The 26066-nt window shown below is 39.2% G+C and overlaps 1 protein-coding gene across 2 annotated transcripts in view; it reads left to right on the forward strand.

The window, feature by feature from the left end:
* The window catches only part of LOC109322534 (sodium channel protein type 2 subunit alpha-like), a 98437-nt gene that overhangs the window by 21486 nt on the left and 50885 nt on the right, over nucleotides 1–26066 (forward strand). For both annotated transcript variants that reach the window (XM_019553599.1, XM_019553600.1), the window contains exons 8-16: nucleotides 1019–1160; nucleotides 1346–1552; nucleotides 3628–3927; nucleotides 8076–8423; nucleotides 11086–11218; nucleotides 13100–13338; nucleotides 16771–16944; nucleotides 19527–19883; nucleotides 22943–23428. In XM_019553599.1, coding sequence (XP_019409144.1) covers nucleotides 1019–1160; nucleotides 1346–1552; nucleotides 3628–3927; nucleotides 8076–8423; nucleotides 11086–11218; nucleotides 13100–13338; nucleotides 16771–16944; nucleotides 19527–19883; nucleotides 22943–23428 — 2386 coding nt within the window. The remainder of the gene's footprint in view (nucleotides 1–1018; nucleotides 1161–1345; nucleotides 1553–3627; nucleotides 3928–8075; nucleotides 8424–11085; nucleotides 11219–13099; nucleotides 13339–16770; nucleotides 16945–19526; nucleotides 19884–22942; nucleotides 23429–26066) is intronic.

Raw genomic sequence — 26066 nt, forward strand, 5'->3', positions numbered from 1 at the left:
GGCAACCCCCAGCATGGGTGCCACAGCATGGCACATGATGGGATTTTGCTTGGCAGTTGTGCCTCAGGGTGGATAGTGGGGAAGGGGTTGGGGCTACATGGCCACAACAAAGATCAGGCCTCTTCTGGTTCCCCATTGTCTGCCCCTGGCACACCAGTATATCTTACAAGTCAAGGCTGCAGGTGTTTCTAGCACTCTGCCCAAAAATGTTGCTGACCTCTGAACTAGAGTGTCATTCCAGCTGGACTCAACTGAGTTTAAAGGTTCATAGTTTAGACTATAAAGTTTTGGTCCTCCTTGGGTTAGAAGTTCAAAATCATTATACTACAGTGTAATGTACATAAACTAGAGTATTTGAGTATTACTTGGAAGTCTAGTTACTTAATTTGAGTTAATTTCTGTAAGTGTACAAACCTTTGTAAACTCTTTGAAAGGCTCCAGCATGTACTTCCCCCTTTTTATGATAGAATAGTGGAATACTTATGCCTAGCCAGACCTACTGACACAGTAAAGTGTCTTTGTGAGAGAGGAATACAATACTATATACAATAACAGGTCTTGCAGACTTCAATCTGCAGTCAAAAGGACATTTGCTAGGTAAGCTCAGAACTTAGATGGGTAGAATGAAGCCCTTTACAGAAAAAATATTTCTTACATGAATTTCCTGACTATACTTCTTTAATACTATTTTTGTCAGGATGTTAAGTGTTTTATTTAGAAATTATTGTTGAAAATGTGGCTGGTGAAAATCTGAATTAAATAATTTGACAGATGTTTAATAAAGGAAACATGTATTGACAAACACAACACAATATAAAGAGGTATCTGTTATTTATTTGTATTAGTTAGATTCTTGGGACCTTTTTAATTGTCTTGAACACACAAAACATTAATTGACGGGAATTTTCCTAACAACAGCTATTCAAAAATTGTGATAAAAATAACGGTTATGTTCTGAAATATAACAGAGATTGGCATAAACATTCACTATAACACCTTATGTTTTCTCTTCACATAGTCAGTGCCCAGAAGGATATATGTGTGTGAAAGCTGGTAGAAACCCCAACTATGGCTATACAAGCTTTGACACATTCAGCTGGGCCTTTCTGTCACTCTTTCGGCTAATGACTCAGGACTTCTGGGAAAACCTTTATCAGCTGGTGAGATATTTTGTGAAGCAAAGGCTACATATTATTTGCTATGGTGAAGTTGTATGAATAGACTTCTATTCAGTAATGATAAGAGCCTTTAAATCAATGGCTATAAAAGCTTGGTATTGCATCAGTAATCTATATTACCAGACTAGTAAACTATGTGTTTATATGGGGTATGTTTCCCCCTACAGACGCTACGAGCTGCTGGCAAAACATACATGATATTTTTTGTTCTGGTGATTTTTCTGGGCTCTTTCTATCTAATTAATTTGATATTGGCTGTTGTTGCCATGGCCTATGAAGAACAAAATCAAGCAACCCTGGAAGAAGCAGAACAGAAAGAAGCAGAATTTCAGCAGATGCTAGAGCAACTGAAAAAACAACAAGAGGAAGCTCAGGTATATTAATAATGTAGATTGTACTTTGTGTCTGTTTCGGAACATCCATATTCTTAGACCTAAAATTCTAAAGTTACACTCATAAATTAACATATATAATGAGATTTAATATATAGTTGGGCACATCTACATATGCATTAACATGCTTTTGTTAATGTGCATTAAATCTAGTATCTCCATTGTAAGGTGCTACGAAAGTGGGCATTAGCTTTTCTTAATGCACATTAACTACAGAGCAGTTTTTAAGTAAAGCTTAATGCATGCTAGTGTATTTTAATTCACATAAACTAAATAATACAGGGCACCTATACACGTGATGGACCTCTGCTCCAACACATGCTAATTAGCACAGGACACGGAATACATGAGACACTGCAGGCGCTTTAATTAGAGTGGCTCTGACAGCTCTGAGAGCCACTCTGATTAAAACATACCTCCACTCCAGAGCACATGTATAGAAACCCACAGTTTTTTTTAGTGATGTTATAATGTGCATTAAAAAAGGCTAATGCACATGTAAGTGCATATGTAAATGTGCCTAGTGAATTAAAAACCCCAAAGCCTTTGCTTACTACCTGAACTAACTAGTTTTTGAAGTGCAGTTATTAACTGCACATGTAAATCAGCAATTATTTTTAACTAAACATCTTTAAAAACCTTTTTCCTTGTTTTAACCTTAACCATATACCCTCAATTGCCTGGAGGATTCTGATTTCACGGGATATTGCCTCTGCTTTGCACTGATATAAATGACTACACCAAGCCTAGTGTCACAAAATTATACGAAAACAATTCATAGTACATAAAACCACTGTTACTAGGTTCACCAAAAAGTTCTGTGGTCACATTTCCTGTTTGAAATACCTCAATATTGAGGGGCTCAACCAGTGATTTTTCCCACATTCCCCTACCCTGAATCAGTCATGCATTGAGCACAGCTTGGCATGATTTAGTAATCTGATTTCTATTATGAATCTCCCACCCGCATTCTGACATGCACAAAAGAAGCATGACTACATCATCTCCAGCCCCATGCTATTCCATTCTTGTTCCATCCTACCGCATAAGTGATATTTTTCTTTTTGTTTTCCTCACTTCTTGATCATTTAGCATTAGACTTCCCTCTGTCCCTTCAGGAAATCACACAAGCACAGTGAGTGCTGTCTGAAATCTCCATCTGTTTTCAAATATAATTTGAAAATATATCTTGGCCTGCCTGTATGTCTATCCACAGTGCTGTGCATCTTCCCATTTGCTTTCCTTTCCCATGGTTTTTAACTTAGAAAAGGCATTGCAATTTCTATAACATTTTGGAATATAGAATTTAGAAAAAATGAGAGAAAATAGCCATATTTAAATGTGGTTATATGTAAGAAATGAATGTTTATTCAATTATATGTTAGTGGTCATAGATAACAGTACCAGATTTGATAAAGCATGCTTTGCTCTTAGACTGTACTTAAACAACTTGATGAATTAGGATCTCAGAGGATATTCTAGTACAAAATACTTCCTTCTTTCTTTTTTATTTTAAATATTTGAAAATGATTATTAAATATTGTGAGTCTAAAAACTCTGAGTATAAATAGAATTAACTTCATTTAATGCCACCAAACCACTAGATTAAATCATATAGTAGGAATTACACAAAGACCAAGTATTAATCCTCATTATCAATGCCAAGGGGGATCAGCAGAGTTCCTTTAAAGTAGGATGTAGAATCCTTCTGAGGAAACAGAAAGAAGCACAGAGATTTGAAGTATCTGTTTGTGGAGAAGATAGCACCTGTGATTTATTGTATTACATCTATTTTAGGCTAATTTATTATGCAGTATGTCTTTCGATGTTAATACTGTTCTATTAAAATTCATCCTTTTTGTCTTATGCTTCATGTGACAGGGAACTAAATATTTATTTAAATAGAGTTTTTCTTGCATTTATTTCAATTGTTGTTGCTCATTGAAATGTTGTTCTCAAGCAGCAACTTTTTAGGTTAATAATAATAAATGACACTACAAGTATTTAAAATTATTTGCATTCTGCATCCTAATTTATCACACCTTGTAACACAACAGGCAACAGCAGCAGTAGCAGCAGCATCGGTTGCATCGAGAGATTTCAGTGGAGTAGGGGGATTAGGAGAGCTCTTAGAAAGTTCTTCAGAGGCATCAAAGCTGAGCTCAAAGAGTGCTAAAGAAAGAAGAAATAGAAGGAAAAAAAGAAGACAAAAAGAACTCTCGGAAGCCGAGGACAAAGAAGATGTTGAAAAGTTTCCAAAATCTGAATCAGAAGACAGTATCAAAAGAAAAGGTTTCCGTTTTTCCATGGATGGAGGTCGACTGACATATGAAAAAAGGTTTACTTCTCCACATCAGGTAGAGTACTGTTACTAATTAAATCATTTTCTTCTACTACTGTGATGTGTTGGAAATTTCAGCAACGTTACACAGAGAAAATTATATCATAGAAGCAAGGATTATTTGTGATGTCTTTTATTAAACCAACCATATAGTTGAGAGAGCTGTTGGGTGCATTTTCCAACAGTGTATCATAGTTATTGTAGTTGTGTTTCAGACAATGAGCTGGATATGTGTATTAAATTATCTAGGACAGAATCATGGACCAGTCTGTCAGAGCTATCTACATGCTATGTTCTTTTCACTCTGCTGGTGCAAGAGCCACAGTTCATGCTGACATGTCTGTCTCCCAGGCCACTTGCTGATGGTGGTGCCTTCAGCTACCCTTTAAACCTGCTTTGAAGATCAATTTCTGGACATGACAATCCCGTATATTTTTGTGGCACAACCAGTCTCACGACAAATGCAACTTCTGTTTATAGCTTTAGAGTTTTTCAAAAAAAGGTACCCAGAATTTAACATGAGAAAAATCATATTTTTCTGAAGATTTGTTCTCAGAAATGGCTGAACCATTTTGGCAGACAGATGGAACAGAAAATTTAAGGCCAGATGGTTAAAATTGGCATTTTTATAACTGAAAACAGATTACAATGGGGAGGATCAGGCAACCTTAGTACTCAATGATACTATCACTTCTTTTAAATTTCAATAATATTCAGTATTTAAGTTATTAGTACAATATTTTGGATAGTTTTTTTAATTGAAGTTTCTGCTTTTATGTCTGTCTGCAGACTCACTATATAAACTGTGAGTCTGACTGTTGTTATATTATGGAAGTACAGGTTGGGTTTTACCGGCAAAACTGGTGATTGAATTGAGAGCCATCTCAGAATCAGGTTTGTAATGTACCAAGAAATAAAATGTACTAAAAAAGCAGAACTGAAGAAAGATTACTGCAGAACCTCTCTTTTTCACAACTAAAATAAATTTTATTTATTTTTGAATGCTGCTAATAAAATATGCAGAGAAAGGGGGAAGACTCTATTAAACAATTTCATGTAATGTAATTAAATTAAAGAATAACTAACTCAAACTCTCTTCAGATATCTGTAGTCCTGTACAATCTCTTCAGTAGTTCAGTACATGCAAATTGTGTCATTCTATCCTCATCATGGAAATGGTTTTGAACTCAGGAAAAGTCTTACCTGTCCACCTAAGGATAGAATTTGGTGTTATAGTTTTACAATTTTTTGAAAGTAATTTAAGTCCTGCAAAAATTCCATTTAGAACTGTGATAGCTAGTCAGCACACTTATGACAATCTGCTAGTATTAGCAGTCCTTCTACTCCAAGCTTGGTAAAGGCTGGCACAAGCTAGAACAATCTATAAGTAGATCAATCTCCAGAACTTGTCACTGCTTAGTAGCTTGAGAGGGCTCCATATGCTGCCTATGCCATGGTGTTGCCGGTGAAAAAAGGCAGACTCTAGAACAGGGGTGGGCAAACTATGGCCCACAGGCCAGATTTGGCCCACGAGGCCATTCTATCTGGCCTGTGGGGCCCCTAAAAAAAAATTAGAAAATTAATATTTCTCTGCCCTTGGTTCCTGTCAAAAATGACAGGAACCAAGGGCAGTAGGACCCAGGGGAAGCCCAGCGGGCTCCAACAACAGTGGGGCCTGCCCAGTCCCACCCCACCAACTGGAAGCCCCAGTTGGGGTTTCTAGGCTGGGGGTATGTGGCTGCCCTGGCGCAGGAAGCTCAGGTAAGTGGGGGGTGGACCTCAGGCAGGGAAGAAGCGTAGAGTGTAGAAGCGGCCCTTCCTGTCCCACGCTGCAACTGCTTGCAGCCTGCATGGGACTGCCTGTGCCTGCTCCAGACAGCCCCATGTGGGCTGTGAGCACCTGCAGCGTGGGGCACTGGGCGTGGGGCAGGGCCGCTTCCCTGACATGATCAGCTTTTCCCTGGGCTCCTTCCCTGTATGGAGAAAAGCAGCCCCTCGCCTGCCCCCGGCCAGTGCCCCACACTGCAGGTGCTTGCAGCCCACACGGGGCTGTCCAGAGCAGGTACAGGCAGCCCCAGGCAGCGTATGAGTGGCTGCAGTGTGGGGTGCTGGGCATGGAGTGGGAGGGGATGCTTCCCCACCCTGTGCTCAGCATCAGCTTGTAACTTGGCCCCACTGCCAGACTGGCAGTGGGGTGTGTTACAAGCTGGTGCTAAATCCGGGGAAAAGCAGCCCTTCACCCACACCATGGCCAGTGCCCTGCACTTCAGCCATCTGCAGCTCACATGAGGCTGCATGTGCCTGCTCCAGGCAGCCCCGTGCAGCCTGTGAGCACCTGCAGCAGGGAGCGCTGGCCATGGGGCATGCCAGGGGCAACTTTTCCCCACTCTCAGCACCAGCTTCTTCCCTGCTGGTGAGCAGGGGATCAGGGCTGTGCACTGCCCACCACCTGTACCATGAGGATGGGGGGCACTGGTGTGAGCAGGCAGGGAGCCAGTGGGAGCACATGACCTGCACTGGTGTCCCAGGGCCAGTGCCGGTGGGGCCCAGAGCAGGGTGGCAGGAGTGTGGGGTCCCAGCTGGCAGGAGCTCTATGGAGCCGGGCCAGCTCCCCCCCCCGCTGGTGCAGCCCAGCCTGGCTCCATGGACCCCTGCCAGCCTGCACCCCACTCTGGGCCTCACTGGTGCTGGCCCTGGGACGTTGGTCCCAAGATGGTGACCAGGGGGACAGGGCACCTGTCAAGGGGCAGGGCTACTCATGCGGCCCTTGACATCCTGCCAAAGCTGGGTAAGTGGCCGTCCACTCAAAATAATTGCCCGCCCCTGCTCTAGAATTAGCAAGAATGAATTCAGTGCCAATCACAGGAATGTTCCCCCTTAAGCAAGCAGAGTAAGAAGAAGTGAGCAATGAGCCTTATAATTTGGAGTCCCCACATTCCACAAGGAAAGGAAAGGAAAAAAAAATACAGGGGCAGTCATCACCTTCATGGAAGGACAGAAAAAAAGGTAGATGACACTATCATAAAGTTACGGATTTTATGGGGAGGTTAGATTGAGTTAAAAATGGCCACCTGACGTTTGGGTGGGTTGGGGGAAATCGGGGCGGGGGTGAGAAGCAGGGCCTGCAGAGGTGAATTGAGGAGGCAAGTGGAATCTGCAGAGGAGGGAAGATTTGGCAGGGTTGGGGGGCAAATGTGGTCTGCGGGGGGCTTGGGTGGAATCTAGGAGGGTTTGATGGGATCGGGGGGCTAGCAGGATTCATAGGAAGGCTCTTCCCCCCCCACATTTCCCAGGCCAGGGGTTATTTTTAGCTTCCCAACCCCTCTCACTGCCAGATGAATAACAACCCCCCAGTAAATCTCCCCCACCATGATCCTACCCACCTCTCTCCCCACTCTGACCTATTTCAATCAGCTCTCAGAACCTGGAATGACTTGCAGGATGGGGGTTTGGCAGGTTCAGAGGGGAGGGGCTGTCTGGTCCACAAGGGCAGTTGTCCCAAGGGGAAGAAGCGAGGTGCCGGGTGGCTAAAAATAGTCCAATGCTAGGAGGCTGGGTAGGAAAAGTGGCTTTCCCAGCCCTGGGGCTATGCTGGGAACTGTACAGAAGTTCAGTTAGATTGGACTTCCTTGGAGGTACAGTTAACTTAGATCAGGTCAACCAATTTTTAGGTTGATCTGAACTTCTTTATGGTTCACACTTGCATCTCTAGTTAGGTCACTCTAAGTGTAAGGTCGGCACCTGGGTGAACTAAGTTATATTGGATGCCATTTTTAAGACTATGTAACCCCCTACCCCAACATGTCTCCTTGCCATTATGTAGATGGAGAACACTCCTCTTTCCAGCAGACCACCTCAATAGAACATACCAACTCTATCCCCACTCCAAAAAATCACCAAATCCTGCTGCATATCTTTAATGAAAAACAATTTGATCCCAGAGTCTGCCCTTGCACTTTTTTCCTTCATTACACACGCTAGTATACTTAAAAAATAATTCTTCTCCTCTGGTATATAATGTGGACACAATTTTGTTGCTAAATAAAAAAAAAATAACAAATTTCCTTCCTGCTGAACATGGTATTTACTTACTATGAGAAAGCAAGTGATTATATTTCGATGTTTCAGATACTAATCCTGTGTTTTGGTTTCCTTTACCCCCAGTCTTTGCTGAGCATTCGTGGCTCTCTGTTTTCCCCACGGCGTAACAGTAGAACAAGTATTTTCAGTTTCAGAGGTCGAGCAAAAGATATAGGATCAGAAAATGACTTTGCTGATGATGAACACAGCACTCTTGAAGATAATGAGAGCAGAAGGGATTCCCTTTTTGTTCCAAACAAACATGGAGAACGGCGCAATAGTAACATTAGCCAGACTAGTATGTCATTCAGGATGGTACCAGCACTTCCAGCAAATGGGAAGATGCACAGCACTGTGGACTGCAATGGAGTGGTTTCCTTGGTTGGAGGACCTTCAGCTCTTACTTCGCCTACTGGACAGCTTTTCCCAGAGGTGACTTTAGAAAAATTAATAATAATATTGTAATGCAAGCACAATTGGAAATGGTTTGGGCACAGTGGATTTTCCTAAATGCATTCTTCAATAAGAGATCTATAGATAGGATAGGTAGAGCAGAATATTTTAGAGGCATTTGCCATTTAGATCTGAGTAGAAACGCACTATTTCCAAACACATGGACAAGCTAAGGGACTAGTTCATTTTCCCTTTGAAGACAATGGCACAAACCTCAACAACTGCAGTGGGAATCAAAAAGTTCCATAACAATGATTTTAATGAGCAAAATGTTCATATGCATTACACACTCATGCAATGTCATTGTATCTCACATGGAGTTATAAGTTTATATAATCCCAAAACTGATACTTTCAAACATTTACCAAAACATAGGCAGTGTTAATGATATGATATTGTTAAAAATGGATTGAATCAGTATAGCACTAATCAGTTTTAACAGCATTGCTTTTAAAACATCCACATTAAAAAGTAGTACTGAAATATCAATACTTGTATAAATATCTTGCTTTAGTTTCTATGTTTATTTTCCATCTTGATTCAGGTCTTCAGATCAGAAAATCAAATTAACTAAGGAAAGCATCAGCTGGTATATGCATTCTTATGCACATGTGATAAACATTTTCCTCTAATAAGATTAATCCTGATTATGTCTAGAATCGTCTCTTAAGGAATAATACTAGTTAATTCTTTTTAAGGGCTTTTCTTCTTCATACTAGACCAACGTTAATCAGTTAATCCTTGGAACATTCTTGAGAAATATGCAGGCATGATTATCCTTCTTCCACACACAGTAAAACTAAGACAGAAAAAATAAGTCATTTGCTCAAAGCCACAAAGAGAGTTGGAGAGCTGAGTCAGGATTTAGGAATTACTTAGACTGCCCCTGTGTGCAGGCCACTAAGCCAGGCTGCCCTCCAAAGAAGAAAACAATTGTATATGCCCAGAAAAGTACATTAGGGCTGTGCAAACTTCAGTCACTGATTTGATTCGGCGGAGATTTGGCTGAGTTTGGCGGCTGAATCTTCAAATCCCAATTGAATCAGGAAACCCTTTAATCTTTCTGAATAGAAATGGAACCGTCTGAGTTGATTCAGACAGATTTGATGATTCCGACATAGACACATGTTTAAATGTTTTTTCTACATCAAATGCTGCGATGCTGTGGCGGATGGAGCGTTCCACAACAATGCGGGGGGCTCTCCCCAGCATACTTGGCAGCAGACCCATTTCTGGGTCCACTGGGGAGTGTGTGGGGGACCCCCCTTTACTGCCCCCTAGCTCAGCGACTGGTGCCTCCTGTGTCTGCGGGGGGGGGGTACCTGGGACCCTCCCATGGCTGATCACTGAGCTGGGGGGCTCTGGGGGGGGTCTCCCATGTGATCAGTGGCAGACCCAGAAATGGACCCAGAAGTGGACTGGAAGTTTACCCCCCATACTCCTGTGGGACGCTCCATCTGCCCCACCATCGCAGTGTTCAGGAGCCACGCCTGGTACCTCGAGGTATGTAGAAAAACATTTAAAGCTGTGTCTATGGCCAAATCCTGGATTCTCTGAATCAGCATCGAATCTGAAGATTCACATCTGGTTGAATCAAAGTTGGGACAATGATCCAAATCAATTAATCAAATCACTGTCCTCGATTCAGGCCAAATTTGAATTGAATATGGCCCGTTTTGCACAACCTAAAGTACATAACAAGTAACAGCATCCTGTTAAGGAATGTTTAAATTGGAGTCTAACATCCATTGTTTTAAATAGATCATGAGAAGAGAGCAGAAAGTCCAAGGCCATCTTATTTTGTATGTCTTAAACATCTGTAAACTGGACTACAACGAGGAAAATATATAGTTATTTATATATTTGCAAACCTTTGAGATTGAGACTTCATGATGAGATTTAAGTTATTTTGATTTCTCTTTCACAAGAAATTCCTCCATACTTTTGTGAAAGTTTTGAGATTTCTCACCAGGATGGGAATGAGCATTTTAATAACATCATTCATTTTGAACTACTGTATTTCCTGTTTCAAAACCTTCTTTTTAAATAATAATTTAATATTCTTTTGCTATTGCCATGTTGTGGCTGACAAGATCTCAGCATATTTCTCCAGAGATCATCGTAATACCCTGCATCTTCTTTTTTCTTAAGGGATTAATTTAGTGAAAATATATCTGCCAGAAAAATTTAATGCAGTCCTAGTAGTCACTTCAGTAAAAAGGAAAAGCCATTGGCTTCAAGTGCCCTAAATCAAACAGGCAACTTGTAAGATTGGCTTACAAATCCTTTTCCACTCAACCCTTAGAAGAAAGGAAGCTGAATCTCTGTGGGAATCTAAAACACTACTTCCCTTCTTATTACACAACACTAAGTTTTACATATTCTCTACCAGCCAACTAAACCACTTGTGGGACCACTTAAAATTTCCAACTGAAACCTAGTAAACTGAAAATTCTTATGACACAGAAACTTTAACTATTTAGGTAAAGTCTAATACATTGGACACAAAATATATTGGAGTAGGATTTTGAGTCACTAGAGACGGGCATATTGTATTGTTAATGAGTTGCTGGAAAAGGTGTAGAATCATGAGAAAAATATGGAAAAAAACTGGATTAATTCTCTTGCAATTTATTTCCAGGGCACAACTACAGAAACAGAAATAAGAAAGAGAAGATTAAGTTCTTATCAAATTTCCATGGACATGCTAGAAGATTCTGCTGCAAGACAAAGAGCAATGAGTATAGCCAGTATACTAACAAATACAATGGAAGGTATGCAACCCATTTTCTGCTGAAACACCTTTCACTGGATTTGTGGAGACTGCATTTAAGATAAGCCATAACAAATTTAATTTGTAATTTCATAATTACAAAGCTTGAAAATTATCAAGCACTTATATCACATACTCTAAATGCTAACATTTTTTTTTCCATCAAGACTCGTAAGATATCATTCCTCATATATTGCTCTTGTCCCAGAACATATTCTGAGGGAAAAAAATCATTGTTACGGGGGGGGTGGGAAAGGCTTTGGATTAGGAACAATAAGTTGAGGTTTTTCTTAGGGCCTTGCTACATGTTCAAATTAAAGCTGGCTAGAAATCAGATTTAGAGTTGTTACACATTTTCAAGCACTAACTTTGTAGCTGGTTGGCTCTTTTTATAGCTGAATAGTCATTTTTATCATGTGATAATTACTTTGCATGTGTGGCTGGTCTAAATTTATGGTGTGTTTAACCAGTTAATTGCATAATATATGCAACATGTAGGAGGGGCCTTAGAGCAGCTACTGCCATAAGAACTAGGTCAGAAAGGTAAGCTTTTAGAAGGGCGTAAGTCTGGTGGTAATTTTCTATTAACTGCAAACAAAAAAGACTCTTCCATCTGAATCTATAAGTGCCTAAAATGATGAGGCCAAGAGAACAATAAAGATTTTTTTCAGGAAAAAAAAAATCAAAATAGTTGTCAAATTCATCTGCCCAAAGTTGGAATTTCAACAGAGGGGTTTTGTTTTGTTTTTTAAATGGTTCCTTGGTCACTTGATTTTCAGAAGCACAAATCAGCCTATACTTTATTGTAATGAGAGGAAGGTTTAAATCCTCTATTCTCTTGTAAAACTGATTGTAGAAGTCTTTGAAAATTTGAGATTAAAATAGTATAGTAGACTTTACTTCAAAGTAGTCAGTCATTTTGTAAGTGACTACAAATTTGATGGTTTCTCTAAGGCCCTTGACAGACATTCACTTTAAGACATGGTGGGATCTGATCCTTGACCCCAACAATTGTACATACTGCCATCCCACACGTGCATGGCAGGATGCATGATTTGGGGATTAGACTGTAGCAGCACTTTACTTGGAGGTGCAGGGGAGCAAATAAAACCAATAAGATTGTCAACGAGGGTAGGGAACCAAACTGGTGCCCTGAGAATCAGCTCAGCTTGGGGAGCTGCCTGAGTGGCACACATTTTTGACAGGTCCTAAGGCATGGGGAGCTATAAAGCCATATATACTGAGCAACTGAATAGTACATGTGGTTTTGACACGTCCTAGTGCACAAGGAGCTATAAGATCATGTCTGCCACCCAGCTGGGCAACATATGGGGCTTATACAGCTCCCAGTTCGAACACTGGATGTTAATTCTTGTATTAAAACCACTCTTTAAAGCTTACCTTCTAGAAATATGTGCTTTTGGATGGGTAAACACAGAAGAAAAATAAAATAAAGATCCCGAACTGAGGGCACAATATGTTACAATAGTTTTGCTTCTTAATTGAAAGATATATTGGATTAGAAGACAATACTAAACAGACATAGTAAAACTGCTTTTTGTTAAAAATTAAATATTAATTTATATTTTAAAAATATTGTTTTAAGTGAAGTATAAGATATTAATGATTTACCATATATCCTAAATAATAAACAAGTGTGCTTAGTAGCACAGATCTCACCATGTATCGTATATAGTAATGTAAAAATACCATCCTTTTATTATGTTTATACAAATAAAAACACTGAATGGAAACATTGGGTGCATAATTTGTATTTGACTTATTTCTTTTGAACATAAACATGTAGGCTATTTTAAATTAAAGTCCCCTTTTAATGGGATAATTTGTGGTTTTTTGGAGTTAATATTATTTTTTTTTTCAGAGCTTGAGGAATCCAGACAGAAATGCCCACCATGCTGGTACAGATTTGCAAACACTTTCTTGATCTGGGACTGCTGGAGTCCATGGTTAAAAGTAAAACACATCGTAAATTTGTTTGTGATGGATCCATTTGTTGATCTTGCTATTACTATCTGCATTGTTCTAAACACACTGTTTATGGCAATGGAACATTACCCAATGACACAGCAGTTCAGCAGTGTGCTTTCTGTGGGAAACCTGGTAAGTGATCTGTAAACCAATATGTGTTGATAACATTGCATTTTCCTTTTTAAAAAACCCTCTAATTACTTCAAAATAAATTTAAGATAGGTTTTGTTTAATTTCAGACAGCCTTTTGTAATCAGTTTAAATAGAGTACCTGGGATTTTTCCAGACAAGGCAGCCTTCCTTTCATTGAAGGCAATGTCAAATCTAAACTTCTACACAAGCAGGATATGGCCCATAATTTTAAATTGTAACAAAATCACTGAATATTTTTGACAGTATAATCTTAACTTTAGGAAAATTGCTTGACAGATAGACTCCTTGAAGCCTATCTTAAACCTTATAAACCCCTAGAACATAATTTAATTATCTTCAATTGTGCTTCCTTTAATACTCTTTGCACAGAAAATATTTTTATAGTGTCAGGAATAAAATACTCAGGTATCAGAAAAGCTCTCTGAATTTGCTTTCATTATATTCATATAAAAATCCTACTTCTGGAAATTGTCTTCTCCTTACTAGTAATATGCCACTGACAACTTAGGTTACTGGAAAATTATTCCCCAAACTAAAAGGGTATATTTTATTCCACATCAGAAACTGTCCAAACATGTATAAATCTAGCAACAATAAACCAAGCAGAAGCAGAAGCCTTCATTCTTTGAAGCCGGATTAGATGTAGTATAGTATTGTAATATTGATAGTAGTATTGCATTGAACAAGGTCCAATATAAAGCAAAGCTAAGTACAGGCTTCTGTTAACTGCTGTACATGCAGAAGTAGAGTTGGATCAGTTTTACACATGGGTCTGAACACTCAGTTTAATGCTTAACTACAGGGGTATACATGCTGTTCTTTCTAAACAGGTAGTTTTGGGGTCAAGTCTAGCTATCTCAACAACATACATGATATATTCCCTGATTCTTTTCACTTGCCATTCTCATCCTTGGAAGCATGAAGGAGTTTGAAACTTTCAAGAATCATTTGCTTGAGAACTGAACTCTTATAAATTTTTAATCCCTGGGTAGCTTCTATGATTGTACATAGTACATGTATGAGAGAAAAAAAACCCTCTTGTCATGGAAACCAAAACTAACCAAGTGTTCTTTGGTAGATGTTAAGAATTTTAGCTTCTGTTCATGTGGACTGCTGAAAGATTTACCAGTGGGAGGATGTTTTAAATACTGAATACATTTTGTTTAGCCCATGCACCTCGGTAATATCTTTTTAAATGGATTTATTGAAAGAGGAATAGAAAAGAGAAATAAAATGATAAAGTGAGGTGCTTTTTAATAACATGCAGTTCCCCCCTTCCCACTGAGAATTTATATGACTGATCTTGCGCCTTGTTTTCATCACACATTCGAGAACATTCTGCCTGAAGGTGTTATCTTCTATCTCTGGAAAGATTAATTGTAAAACATCTCACTTCAACCATTTGTTATTCCAAGGTCCTCCCCCTTCTCCTTTGCTATTCTGAATTTCTGATGTGTTTTTTATTCGTGTTAACAACACTTAGATTTTAAACTACCCATTCTAATAACCTACTACCTTAATTAGGGATGTAAAGAATGTTTTCCCTGCTGGTCTCAATTAAATCACCACTTCTTCACTGTATGAGTCTATTTACTTTAATTTGGTTTTCTGCATCTAAAGAATGTTAAAATATTTTTTGTTTGTGACATCATATTCTATTGTTTGAGGATTGATTATGATATGACAAACAAAAGGTTGCACTCTTGCAGTATCTTAATAAGAAGGAAGAAATACCCAAGAAATGCATTTTTCAAATAATTAAATAATTGGTTCAGGATTCAGAACTATTCAACAATCATGAGACAAAAGTATACTCACTTCTGCTAAGAAGTGCTATCTGCTATTGCATTTTCATTGCATTTAATACTACTGTAAACCTCAGGAGAAAACAGCCTGTGGATGGTGTCAAAATATCTGAAAGGTTTTCATTCCTTTAATCCTCGGTAAGGCTTTTATTTTTCCTGAACTGTAGCAACCATTGATCCTGCTGGATCATGTATGTGCAAGAGGGCCGCCCAGATGTTGAATGCTAGGCAGGAATTTTTAGAGGAGTAGAGGCTACCCAGGCCTTCTATCCTCCCTTCAGGGGACTGAGACAGAATCCAAAGACCAGATGGTGCCTCCATGACTATAGTTGTATGTGTGTTGGGGAACTGAACCCAGGTCTCCTGTGTGGGGCCTCCTCCATGGCACTGTACCTTTCTGTAAAGAGTTGTTTCCCTTATTGCACTTAGTTTGCCATAAACATTATGTAGTTATGTCATTCTAATTATAGAATAATTTTGTTTCTACATCTCCTTTAAAATATAGGTATTTGCTTTTTGATCATGATAATGCAACCATACTGTTACATGTGCTATTCTTACAGCCTCTGAAATTCTAAAATTCCGATCGTGTTATTTACAGTTGCATAGTACTGTAAAAAATCTGCTCTGCAACTACTGAATTAGCCTGAAGGGGGAGCAAAGGGGAATTGAGAACATGGTGAAAGAAATGCACAGTCACAGTACAGCAATAGAGTGCATGAATTTCACAGACAACTAGGGGAAAAAGAAGTCACAGGATGCCTTTCCATGGTATTGCAAAACATCTTAAGTAGTAAATTACAACAGATAGTAGAAATCATATTAGATGATTAGAAATCAGTTTGCTTAGAAATCATCTTGATGTACTCTAAATGCTGCTTATCAATATATGTATGCAGAAGAGATCTTGGATTGAAATCCTCACCCCACTGTAATCAGTGGGCCTTTTGCCATTTCATTGTGCTTTCAAATGTTTTTAAGCACATTTTTACCCTCAGGGTTTTTCCTTTTTTTTTTTTTTTTTTTTTGTTCATATTAGTATGGAGCTTCTTAAGTGCTACATTCTCAGCAGTATAAGATGAAATGCTTTTCTTATTCTCAGAATCAGTACAGGAGAACAAGCTTCCTTGCACTAATCCACCAATACTTTTCAGTTCTCACCTGCAAACCACCTCTAGAGGAAGAACAAAGTTCAAACTGTCTCTGTCCTTAGTCTCTCTGCTGAGACCTCAGCAAAGATACAAATAATTGCCTATTTTTGTGCTGTCTTTATTTTAAATAATTTCTGGGAATTGAACTGAAAGCACCACAAGTAATCTTTGTAAAATATTATAAGCCAATAGTAGAGCTTTTCTTTCACAATGAACTGGTAAACTAGAGGTGAAACTTTGATAGCCAGTTATTAAACTTCTGTTTCTTATGTCCGTATTCATGTAAAAATACTTTAATTACTAAATTCATTGTGTATAAATATTTAGCAGCTCTGTAGAAATATAACCAAGTGTTCATGAAATAATAGTTAAAGGCAGCCACTAAATGGATTAGAAACGTTAATTTATGTGCACACACAATAGAATTAGACTAACTAACTATAATCTGTATTTAGGTATTTACTGGGATCTTCACAGCAGAAATGGTTCTAAAAATAATTGCCATGGATCCTTATTATTATTTTCAAGAGGGCTGGAATATTTTTGATGGCATTATTGTCAGCCTTAGCTTGATGGAACTTGGTCTTGCAAACGTTGAAGGATTATCGGTTTTGCGATCATTCAGATTGGTAAATATATCAATAAATACATATTTTCATGCTTTATATTCTAGGTTCTAATGTACATTGAAAATTAAGCCATAGTGTGTATATAAAGCACATTCAGGAAATCTGCATTGCCTCATACATGCACTGTGTAATGTGGGCTTCTACCAAAAGAGGAACATAAATTCATAGAAGCCTTTTTTTTTTTATCAGGATGTTGTAAGGAAGTATAGCAGTGACATTAGATATCAGGGGTGTTTACTTGTCACCTGGGCCCAGTGATGAAAATTTAGGTCTATCTTTATTACCTTGGAATGTGGTTTTAAATATTAAGCATGCAGTATCACTGACCAATGTGCATATACATGTACTCTCCATCACTGCAAGTGTGAGGGCAATTGTTCATCTTTTTGTGTATTCCTTATTTTGAGAATCAGGTCTAGAATATGTATATGTTACCTGCTGCTTATGATTGTAATATTTGGACACTGACATAGACACCAACTGCTCCCTTGGGGTTGGTATTTGGAAGAAAAGTGTGTATGATGTGTAAGTAAATATGGTATTATCCCATTTATTTATTATTAGCCAATAATTTAATTATATTTTAGGTATACAAGGAAAACACATCATTTTGCTAGATTTTTTAGCAATAATGTTATTTTACCAATAACATTTTATTTAGCAATACCATTTAGCAATAATGGAATGAAAAATGCTATTGTTAGACATGCAATTTTACCATTTAAGATATCAATCTATGAATGCATCATATAACTTTAAAAGCACCTTATTCGTCTATGTATTGTATACGGACGTATATGTAACTTATTAATCTCTACTCCTCAAGAAAACAAAGTTATTAAAAACTACTTGAGGTTGTTTAAGCACATCTCACCAATACAATCATAAGAGTTACTAAATTGTTAATTAGGTTCTTGTCTTCCAAACACTAAATTTGTCTTTTCTATAATTTCCTTATATACATCTACCATTTACAACATTTATTTTTAATGGGAAAAGAAGAGAACTGTCAGGACAACAGTAATTAGTGCAGTGGGCTTCAATATATGTCATATGATATTATCATATTTGGGTTATTAAGCTAAGTAAAATGACCAATGTTTTTCATGTTCACTGTAGGCCAGTGCAGCCATTACTATGTGGAAGCTTACCAAAACAAGGATCTAGCCTACCTCCAGGGAGAACAGCTTCTAGAGGTGTTAAGCTTCAGCTCTGAACACTCTTAGACACTTGATTTACATTATTTAAGGCCCAAAACAGACACAAAAGGCCCTACCTACTTTATTGGACGATTTCTCTGATAAGTGAAACTAAGCCCATTAAGGGTTTACCAATACCTTGAACAAAAGGCTATATCCTAGTTCAGTGTACATACCTTACTGGCAGTTACCTGCGAGGGTTCAGCTGGGATGTAGGCAGCCAGACCTGAGACAGACCACTAAGAGTGACCTGGGGTGTGAGCAGGGCGGGGGCACAGGATACTGGAGCACCAAGCTGGAGTCTGTGTTGGCAGAATGGAAAGCTTGGGACTGAGGTCCAGGGGAGCTAGGGGGGAAATCCAAGTGACACCCTGAGCCATAAGCTGAGGTCTGAAGCCAGGAGTTGGAGAACTGGTGCAGAGTTCCAAGGAAAACCTGAGGTCAGTGTCAGGAAGCCAAGCTGAGTCAGGATACCAAGCAAACCAGAGAGACCAAGGCCAGCACTAAGGTTCAGGGAAGATCCAAGACCAGGATCAGGAAAAGCCAAAGCTGAGTCAGGAGACAAGAGAATAATACAGCAGTAAACACAAGGCTTGCCAGAACAGATGGAGGCATGTAAAGCCATGCTATTGCCTGCAGCCTGAAGCTACAGGTGTGCTTATAAGGGGTGAGTGGCACTTTTAGCAACCAATCCAGTTGCAGAGAACTGGGGAAGTTTTGTTAGCCAGAAATCAGGGGTAGGTGTGACAACTCAGGTGGTTGGCCCAGCCGGGCATACCTGATCAGTGACCCTGACATTGCCCAGCCATGTAAGTGCTGGTTTTGACACTTATACAAAGTTTTCAGTTCAATTCTAGTTGCAGTGTGAACAAGCTTCCATAAACCTAATGAGTGTGATCAGAAGGGATGCACTCTAGGGGCCGTACACGTGCCCAGGTGCATGTATAAAACTGGGTAAGTGTTGAAATTGTGGCCAGGCTAAAAACCCATGATTAGTGGTTGTTAGACACAAAATCATGTGAAAGAGGACAAGTGCCTTTCCATGTTTTAGCTTGCTAGCATAGCAATTAGGGCATTCACTCAGGGGACGAGAGACTCCGATTCTAGGCCCTACTCACCCAGACGGAGGGGAATTTAAACCTGCATCTTTTGCTTCCCCGAAGCAGAAGGGTAATTGCTTGTGCTAAAATGACATCTTCTAGTCATAAATGTGGAACAAGCCCTAAAGCTTCTGAATTAGACGATATACACAGATAACTTCCATAGAAAATATGAATGAAATGTTTCTGTAACCATAAAATAAAGCATTTTGCAATACAGAAATGTCATGAAGACCTTCACTATAATTATTACTAACATTGTCTCTTTGCTCTTATTTTTCAGCTTCGAGTTTTCAAGTTGGCAAAATCTTGGCCAACACTAAACATGCTGATAAAGATTATTGGTAACTCAGTGGGGGCTTTGGGAAATTTAACCTTGGTGCTGGCCATCATTGTCTTCATTTTTGCTGTGGTTGGCATGCAGCTGTTTGGTAAAAGCTACAAAGACTGTGTTTGCAAGATTGCCACAGACTGTGTACTTCCACGCTGGCACATGCACGACTTCTTCCACTCTTTCTTGATTGTATTCCGAGTGCTTTGTGGAGAATGGATAGAGACTATGTGGGACTGTATGGAGGTTGCAGGCCAAACCATGTGCCTTATAGTTTTCATGCTGGTCATGGTCATTGGAAACCTGGTGGTACGTAATCAGCATTTTTCAAAAATTCATTCCGACACAAAAGTGCATGTAATACTTCACAAAACAAGCAATTAGGTGTTCCAGACTCTTTGTGGAAAAGAGGGAAAAGGGAGATCTCTTTTTATGATGCTAGATTTTGACTTGGACTACATGTCCACAAAGAGGAGTAAAGAGGAGGAAGGCCACTCCTTCTGATATGAAGATGTCCTTATCCTGGGTCAAAGTGTGCGGGAATAAAGCTGATACTTCACATTTAACTCCTACCAATCACAGAGTGAATGATCAGAAAATTAACTCAGAGTCTTCATAGATTTCATAGACATCAGGGCTGGAAGGGACCTCGGGAGATCATTGAGTCCAGCCCCCTGCCCAAAGAGCAGGAAGTCAGCTGGGGTCATAGGATCCCAGCAAGATAAGCATCCAATTTGCTCTTGAAGGTGTTCAATGTAGGTGCTTGAACCACCTCCGATGGCAGGCTGTTCCAGACCTTGGGGGCTCGAGTCTTGAGTCTTGAGTCAGACTGTCTCCCCATATTTGACAAAGTAGGCCATCACCTGCAAAAGCTTATGACTCTCTGAACCAGTTTGTCTCTAAGGTGCTGGCCTGCCCTGCCTTCTGCTTGACTTCAGACTAAAACAGCTAACTTCCTCTCTCAAGTCCCCTTGGTATAGTGCTTTGTACATTACAGCACCTCATGCTTAGAGTTGTGTCTAAAGGCAACTCTATGTAATTCTATTAGCTGTTCTTCCCTTTTTGTCCATGAGACTTTGGGTAGATTGTAAAATGTTTTTAAAATATTCCTTAAAGACACTTATTAGACTTTGTATATCAATGAAAAAGGTTGCTCTGTTTATGTAGCACATCTTAGATTTAGGGGACTAATTTTACGTATCTAAGTTTGTAAATTTTGATCTTTGTCACTTTTTTGGATATATACATTTTTAAAACGTGCCTATTTAAAAACTACACCATTTGCAGAGACCTCCAAATTTGCTCTTGTATTTATAACATATCTAAAAGAATAAAATTACATAAATGATTCACTGAATTTGCATCCAAACTGGCAGCTAGTGTGCCAAGTTTATGCCTAATGTACCAATTTGGAACTTTAAAAAAAAGTGTTTAAGCGTCCACTGCTCTTGTATTATTATTTTAGCTTTTAGTTTCTTTTGCTGTTATTGTTTTCATAGTTTGCATAACAGGGGTGATGCGTAGGGGGTGCACACAGGTGAATGTATACCCCCTGCATCTGGTGGTGCACCCCTTGCAAAAAGCTGCTGTCTACACTGTCAGCGGTGCTTGCTGGTGGTCGCCAGTTGCCACCCCTCCATCAGCACTGCCAGCAGTGTCTGTGGGCAGTCCATGATCCTCCCTGGCTGCTGCTGCCTGTGGGTGGTTGCTGACCCCTGGTTGGTGCTCACCACTCCCCTGCCCCACTGCTAACAGTGCTGGTGGCATCTGAAGGATTTCCATGCTCACCACCGCCAGGCTCCCACCACTGTGCTCCTGCAGCCGCTGGCACAGCCATTCCCCCACAGCCACCAGGGGCACATACAATTCATGTTGCATAACACAGTCTGAGAAGCTGCAAAATAATTCCCTTCCCTGCTGAATGGATCCTGCTCTGCAATTTATTAGCGTTAGTCTTCACTTAGAAAGGTTATTGCTTATTTCAGCCTGATCAGCATCACTTATGTTCCCAAAATTTTCTCTGACTGTATGGTAACTTTCGTATGCGAAAGGTCTTAAGACTTGGACACTATTATGTAACAAGAAAGGTCCAGGAGATTTTACATGCTGAATTTGAAACATACCAAGATTGATTTATTTTTGTTCTGTTTTCTCTTTCAAATTAAGACTAGAATATTTCAAAATTTCAGCCTACTATTTTTCTCAAATGCTGTGAAAACTTCTTACTAGGAAACTTATTGATTATATAAATGCTGTCATCAGATGAAAGCTTCTGGTCAGTGATGGTCAGTGATTTATAGTTTGGATTATGGTCCAAAGCTTGCAAATCCAATTATTAGCCCTTTAATGTTATCTGAAATACCCCTACTTTAAAAACTGCTAATTGGTCAGGAATGTTACATTCCTATACAGACTGAGGGCTTGAAGGGATACATATGAAACAATCTACTGCTTAAAATGTTCAGAACTGTTCAGAGTTTATTGAAGACCTTGCTGAAATAATACTTAGGAAGTTTTGTCCTTTTGCATGACCTCTGTTAGCTTACAGCAGAAGTTAATAAATCATATTTCCCTTGCAGCATTGTAAGTGCATCATCAATATTGCTAGTGAACAAAGAAAGCTACTTTAATTTAAAATTCTTATAGAAAAGCAAAAAAAAGTCAGGGTGTGCTAAATGGAAAGAAGGAGAAACTAGTTGGTTTTTCATCTGCAGGTGGTATTCTAAGTAATGAAGATTGAAAACTAAAACTTCTTTAAAATACTCTTATTGGAGTGTTATAAAATTTAATGAAGGCTAATTCTTTGTTCTATACAATGACTCCACCCAACTGAAAATTCCATTCCAGGCAGAACATCCTAAAAAGTTGTTAGAAAATCTGAGGATATTTTTTACTATTACAATATGCAGGCTTTAGAAGAGAATAACCTATTCATCGTCTATAGAACCATATTTGTTTTTTTATTACATTTGACCTGATTTTTCACTCATGAAGTAGAAAATTATTCTTTCATGCCAACTAGAAGTTTTAAAATGTTTAATTTTTTTAAATGAGCAAATATATTTAGAATCTAAGCAACTGAGCTAACAAAAAAAAAGGAGAAAAGAAAGCTAAACTGACAAAAAACTAACATGTCTATTTTCATTGTGTGACCAAAGGGACAACACACATTCAGAAGAGAAATGTATGAAACACCTCTCAGGTTTTTTAATACAAGGTGTCCTTAGGTTGTATTAAATAAATAAATTAGGGAGTACTCTTTCTGGAAACAAACAGTATGCTCCCTTTTAATTTAATAGCATTCTTTAAAACTACTGATTCATTATATTTACATATATACTCTACAACTCTATTTTCTCCTCTTTTAGGTACTGAACCTGTTTCTAGCCTTGCTGCTGAGTTCATTTAGTTCAGACAACCTTGCTGCTACAGATGATGATAATGAAATGAACAACCTCCAGATTGCTGTGGCAAGGATTCAGAAGGGAATAGACTATGTCAAAAAAAAATTACGGGAATTCGTCCAAAAAGCCTTTGTTAGAAAGCAAAAAGCTTTAGAGGAAATCAAAGCACTTGAAGAGCTAAACAACAAGAAAGACAGCTGCATTTCTAACCATACTGTAGTAGAGATAAGCAAAGATCTTAATTATCTTAGAGATGGGAATGGAACTACCAGTGGTGTAGGAACGGGAAGCAGTGTGGAAAAATACATAATTGAGGAAAATGATTACATGTCGTTCATAAACAACCCAGGCCTCAATGTGATGGTACCCATTGCTGTTGGAGAATCAGATTTTGAAAATTTAAATACAGAAGAATTTAGCAGTGAATCAGATGTGGAAGGAAGCAAAGAGGTAAGACATTTTATATACGAAAAATTAAGTTGTAATCATGTATTTGTTCCTCCTATAAGTAATCTATTTTTGCATTGCTTTTGAAAAAGTTCTCTCAATAACCATGATTCCTTAGGTACAGTATTTTTAGTCAGGCTTGTTAACAGAAAAAATAACATTCTGCTTATTAGCTTGCTCACTTCTGCAGAGACATGATTTAAAGGGTGGCATTTCTTTCACACTTTATTCTGTCAAGTTTTAGGACACAATGCACATTTTATAAGCTACTGATCAGAGCTTATGAAATAAGAGTATTAAAAAAGCCTCATGAGTACTATAATTGAGAACCTAAGTGTATCTGGCTGTAAATATCTAATCTAATATACACTGAAAAAATGTGTGCATGGGCAATTTTGAAAGGTGAATAATGAGATATGGTATAAATAGACCAGTGACAGATGTTAGATCAACTGAAGTTTTTTGAATAATATTTGTGAAAAAATTTAGTTCAAAGATGAAGCTGGCTTACATGAAAGAACTAAATATCTTCCTAAGCATTCTCAAGAGCAGCACTTGGAGAAACCATGGTGTACAGAGGAACTATGTTTTGTAATGCAGATACATGTGGCAGTAACTTACTTAAACGTCTTGTTTAGACATTATATCACTGCAAAACAATTGAAAAATATTGATTTAAAAAGCAAATTAGGTTTTTAGAATTGACATTGGAAAATATTCCCAGTCAAAAATATGTACACCTGGAGTTATTGTTGAGAATACATACAAGTCAAGAAAAAAAAATATACAAGAACATTATCTAAGCAAAAACATAAGAACCGAGAAAAGTTTAGTTTTGTGGAGTCTGCTATCTATGACTCAGACATTTTGAATTAACATGGTTCTTTTACAACTTGTAGGCGGAATATTTAAAGTTGATACTAAAAGTCACTAAGACACTGATATGTTACCAATAAGATACTAAGAGTTATGTTTCATTATTACCGCAAGGTTTGTATTGTCTATATAGCAGTAAATTCATGACTGGTGCTAGAAAGCTTGTATATTATATGTGTAGTGTCTATCTATATTTTTATCTGTAACAGACATCACTTGGAGCATTACTAAGGAGTGTAAAATAACTTTTAAGTATGTGTCACCTTGGCCTCTTAAAGCTGTTTTACTGGTAGTCTTTAGTCGTCTTCCATGATTCAGCCTCACTATAGTCAGAGAATCAACTGTATATTACATACTGAAATATAAACTGAGGCTGCATACTTGTTCACTGCCAGAAGTGGAAAATCTCTACCTCTAGCAACGATTCTGAGACAGGGAGCAGTATAGGTGTTCAGCCACTCCCCTGCTCCTTGTGCCTTCCCAAAACTGGGGTGATCCCATTCTGGGGAATGTGTAGGCTGCTCCAGTCCTTCCATTCTCAGGGGCCTAGAGCAGCAGGGCAAAGTCCCCTGTCCATTTCTCACTTTGGGAACTCCAGAATCAGAAGCAAGTGGGGGACTTACATTACACTCCCCTGGAGCCAAGCAGACTGAGCAGAGGGCAAATCCTCCTTCTACTTCTCACACTGAGCACATGGCCTTGGGGAGGAGCCACTGCCTGAGCTTACCTCCAGTAAGTGTCCTGCACCGGCCCCGGTGCCTCTGCCATGTTCCATGCCCACCTTGTTGCCCAGCTCCTCTCAGGGAAGCCACAGCACAGCTCCTCTCCGGGCAGGTGCATGGCCTTAATAAGTTTGTGCGTAGCATGGTTTTAAAGTGTGTGCAGTCATGCACACACACAGCTTGGAGGGAACCTTGGTGTACAAGCATTCATCCTCCCAAGAGAAAATGTCTTGGGAATGAGTACTACTTGCTTAGTTGGCTGAATTTTCTGGAAACAGTCTAAGCTACAGAAGATAATGAAATAAAGATCCATGGTACCAAAGACATAATGAGATGTTAGGTTCCCTTGGTGTCAACTTAGAAAGCCCAATCCTTTTAATTTACACAATATTTGATGCTTACAGCTTTCATGTGCTGGGCGTTGGGCCCTCTTTCTTCTAACTTTGTCCTGCCAAAGTTCTAGTTGCTGTTTGTGTAACCTTGATGTTTTCAGAGTACCTCCAGATATTTCACTTTCTCTCATGAACTTCATGTCTTCTCACATTCACTCCATTCAAATACTATAGGGCTTTAAAAGCAATAGTGAGATGGTTTATAGCCCTAAGGGGCACATCCAGATGAGCGCACATATGCATCTTACAGCATCTCAAAGCTGTTTGAGACACTGCAAGAGGCACGTGCAGGAATGAGAAAATGTTCCCTGCACTGCAAATTTGCAGCGCAAGGGCAAAATTAGACTCCTGGATATCTGGGGTAAAAAAATAAACACAGAGAAAAAAGTGGGGCTGGGCTGAGGCAACCAGAGGCTGGGTCCTCCACAGAGACACTCTGGTAGCAGCCAGAGCATCTGTATGGCTGGCCCTCACCCTGGTGCTGAAGCACACTGACTGTCTGTGTAGGGCAGGCAGCATGCCAGCCGCAGGGAGCTGGACCCATGCTCTAGTGCCGGTAAGTAAGGGGTGGGGGGAATAGAGAAGGGAGAAGGGGACCCCACGGACCCTGCCCACTCCCCCAGCCCCCCAATGCCTGCCCCACCTGGCCCC

This window comes from Crocodylus porosus, unplaced genomic scaffold (genome assembly GCF_001723895.1).
Source record: "Crocodylus porosus isolate Cpor-Errol unplaced genomic scaffold, CroPor_comp1, whole genome shotgun sequence".
NCBI lineage: Eukaryota > Metazoa > Chordata > Crocodylia > Crocodylidae > Crocodylus > Crocodylus porosus.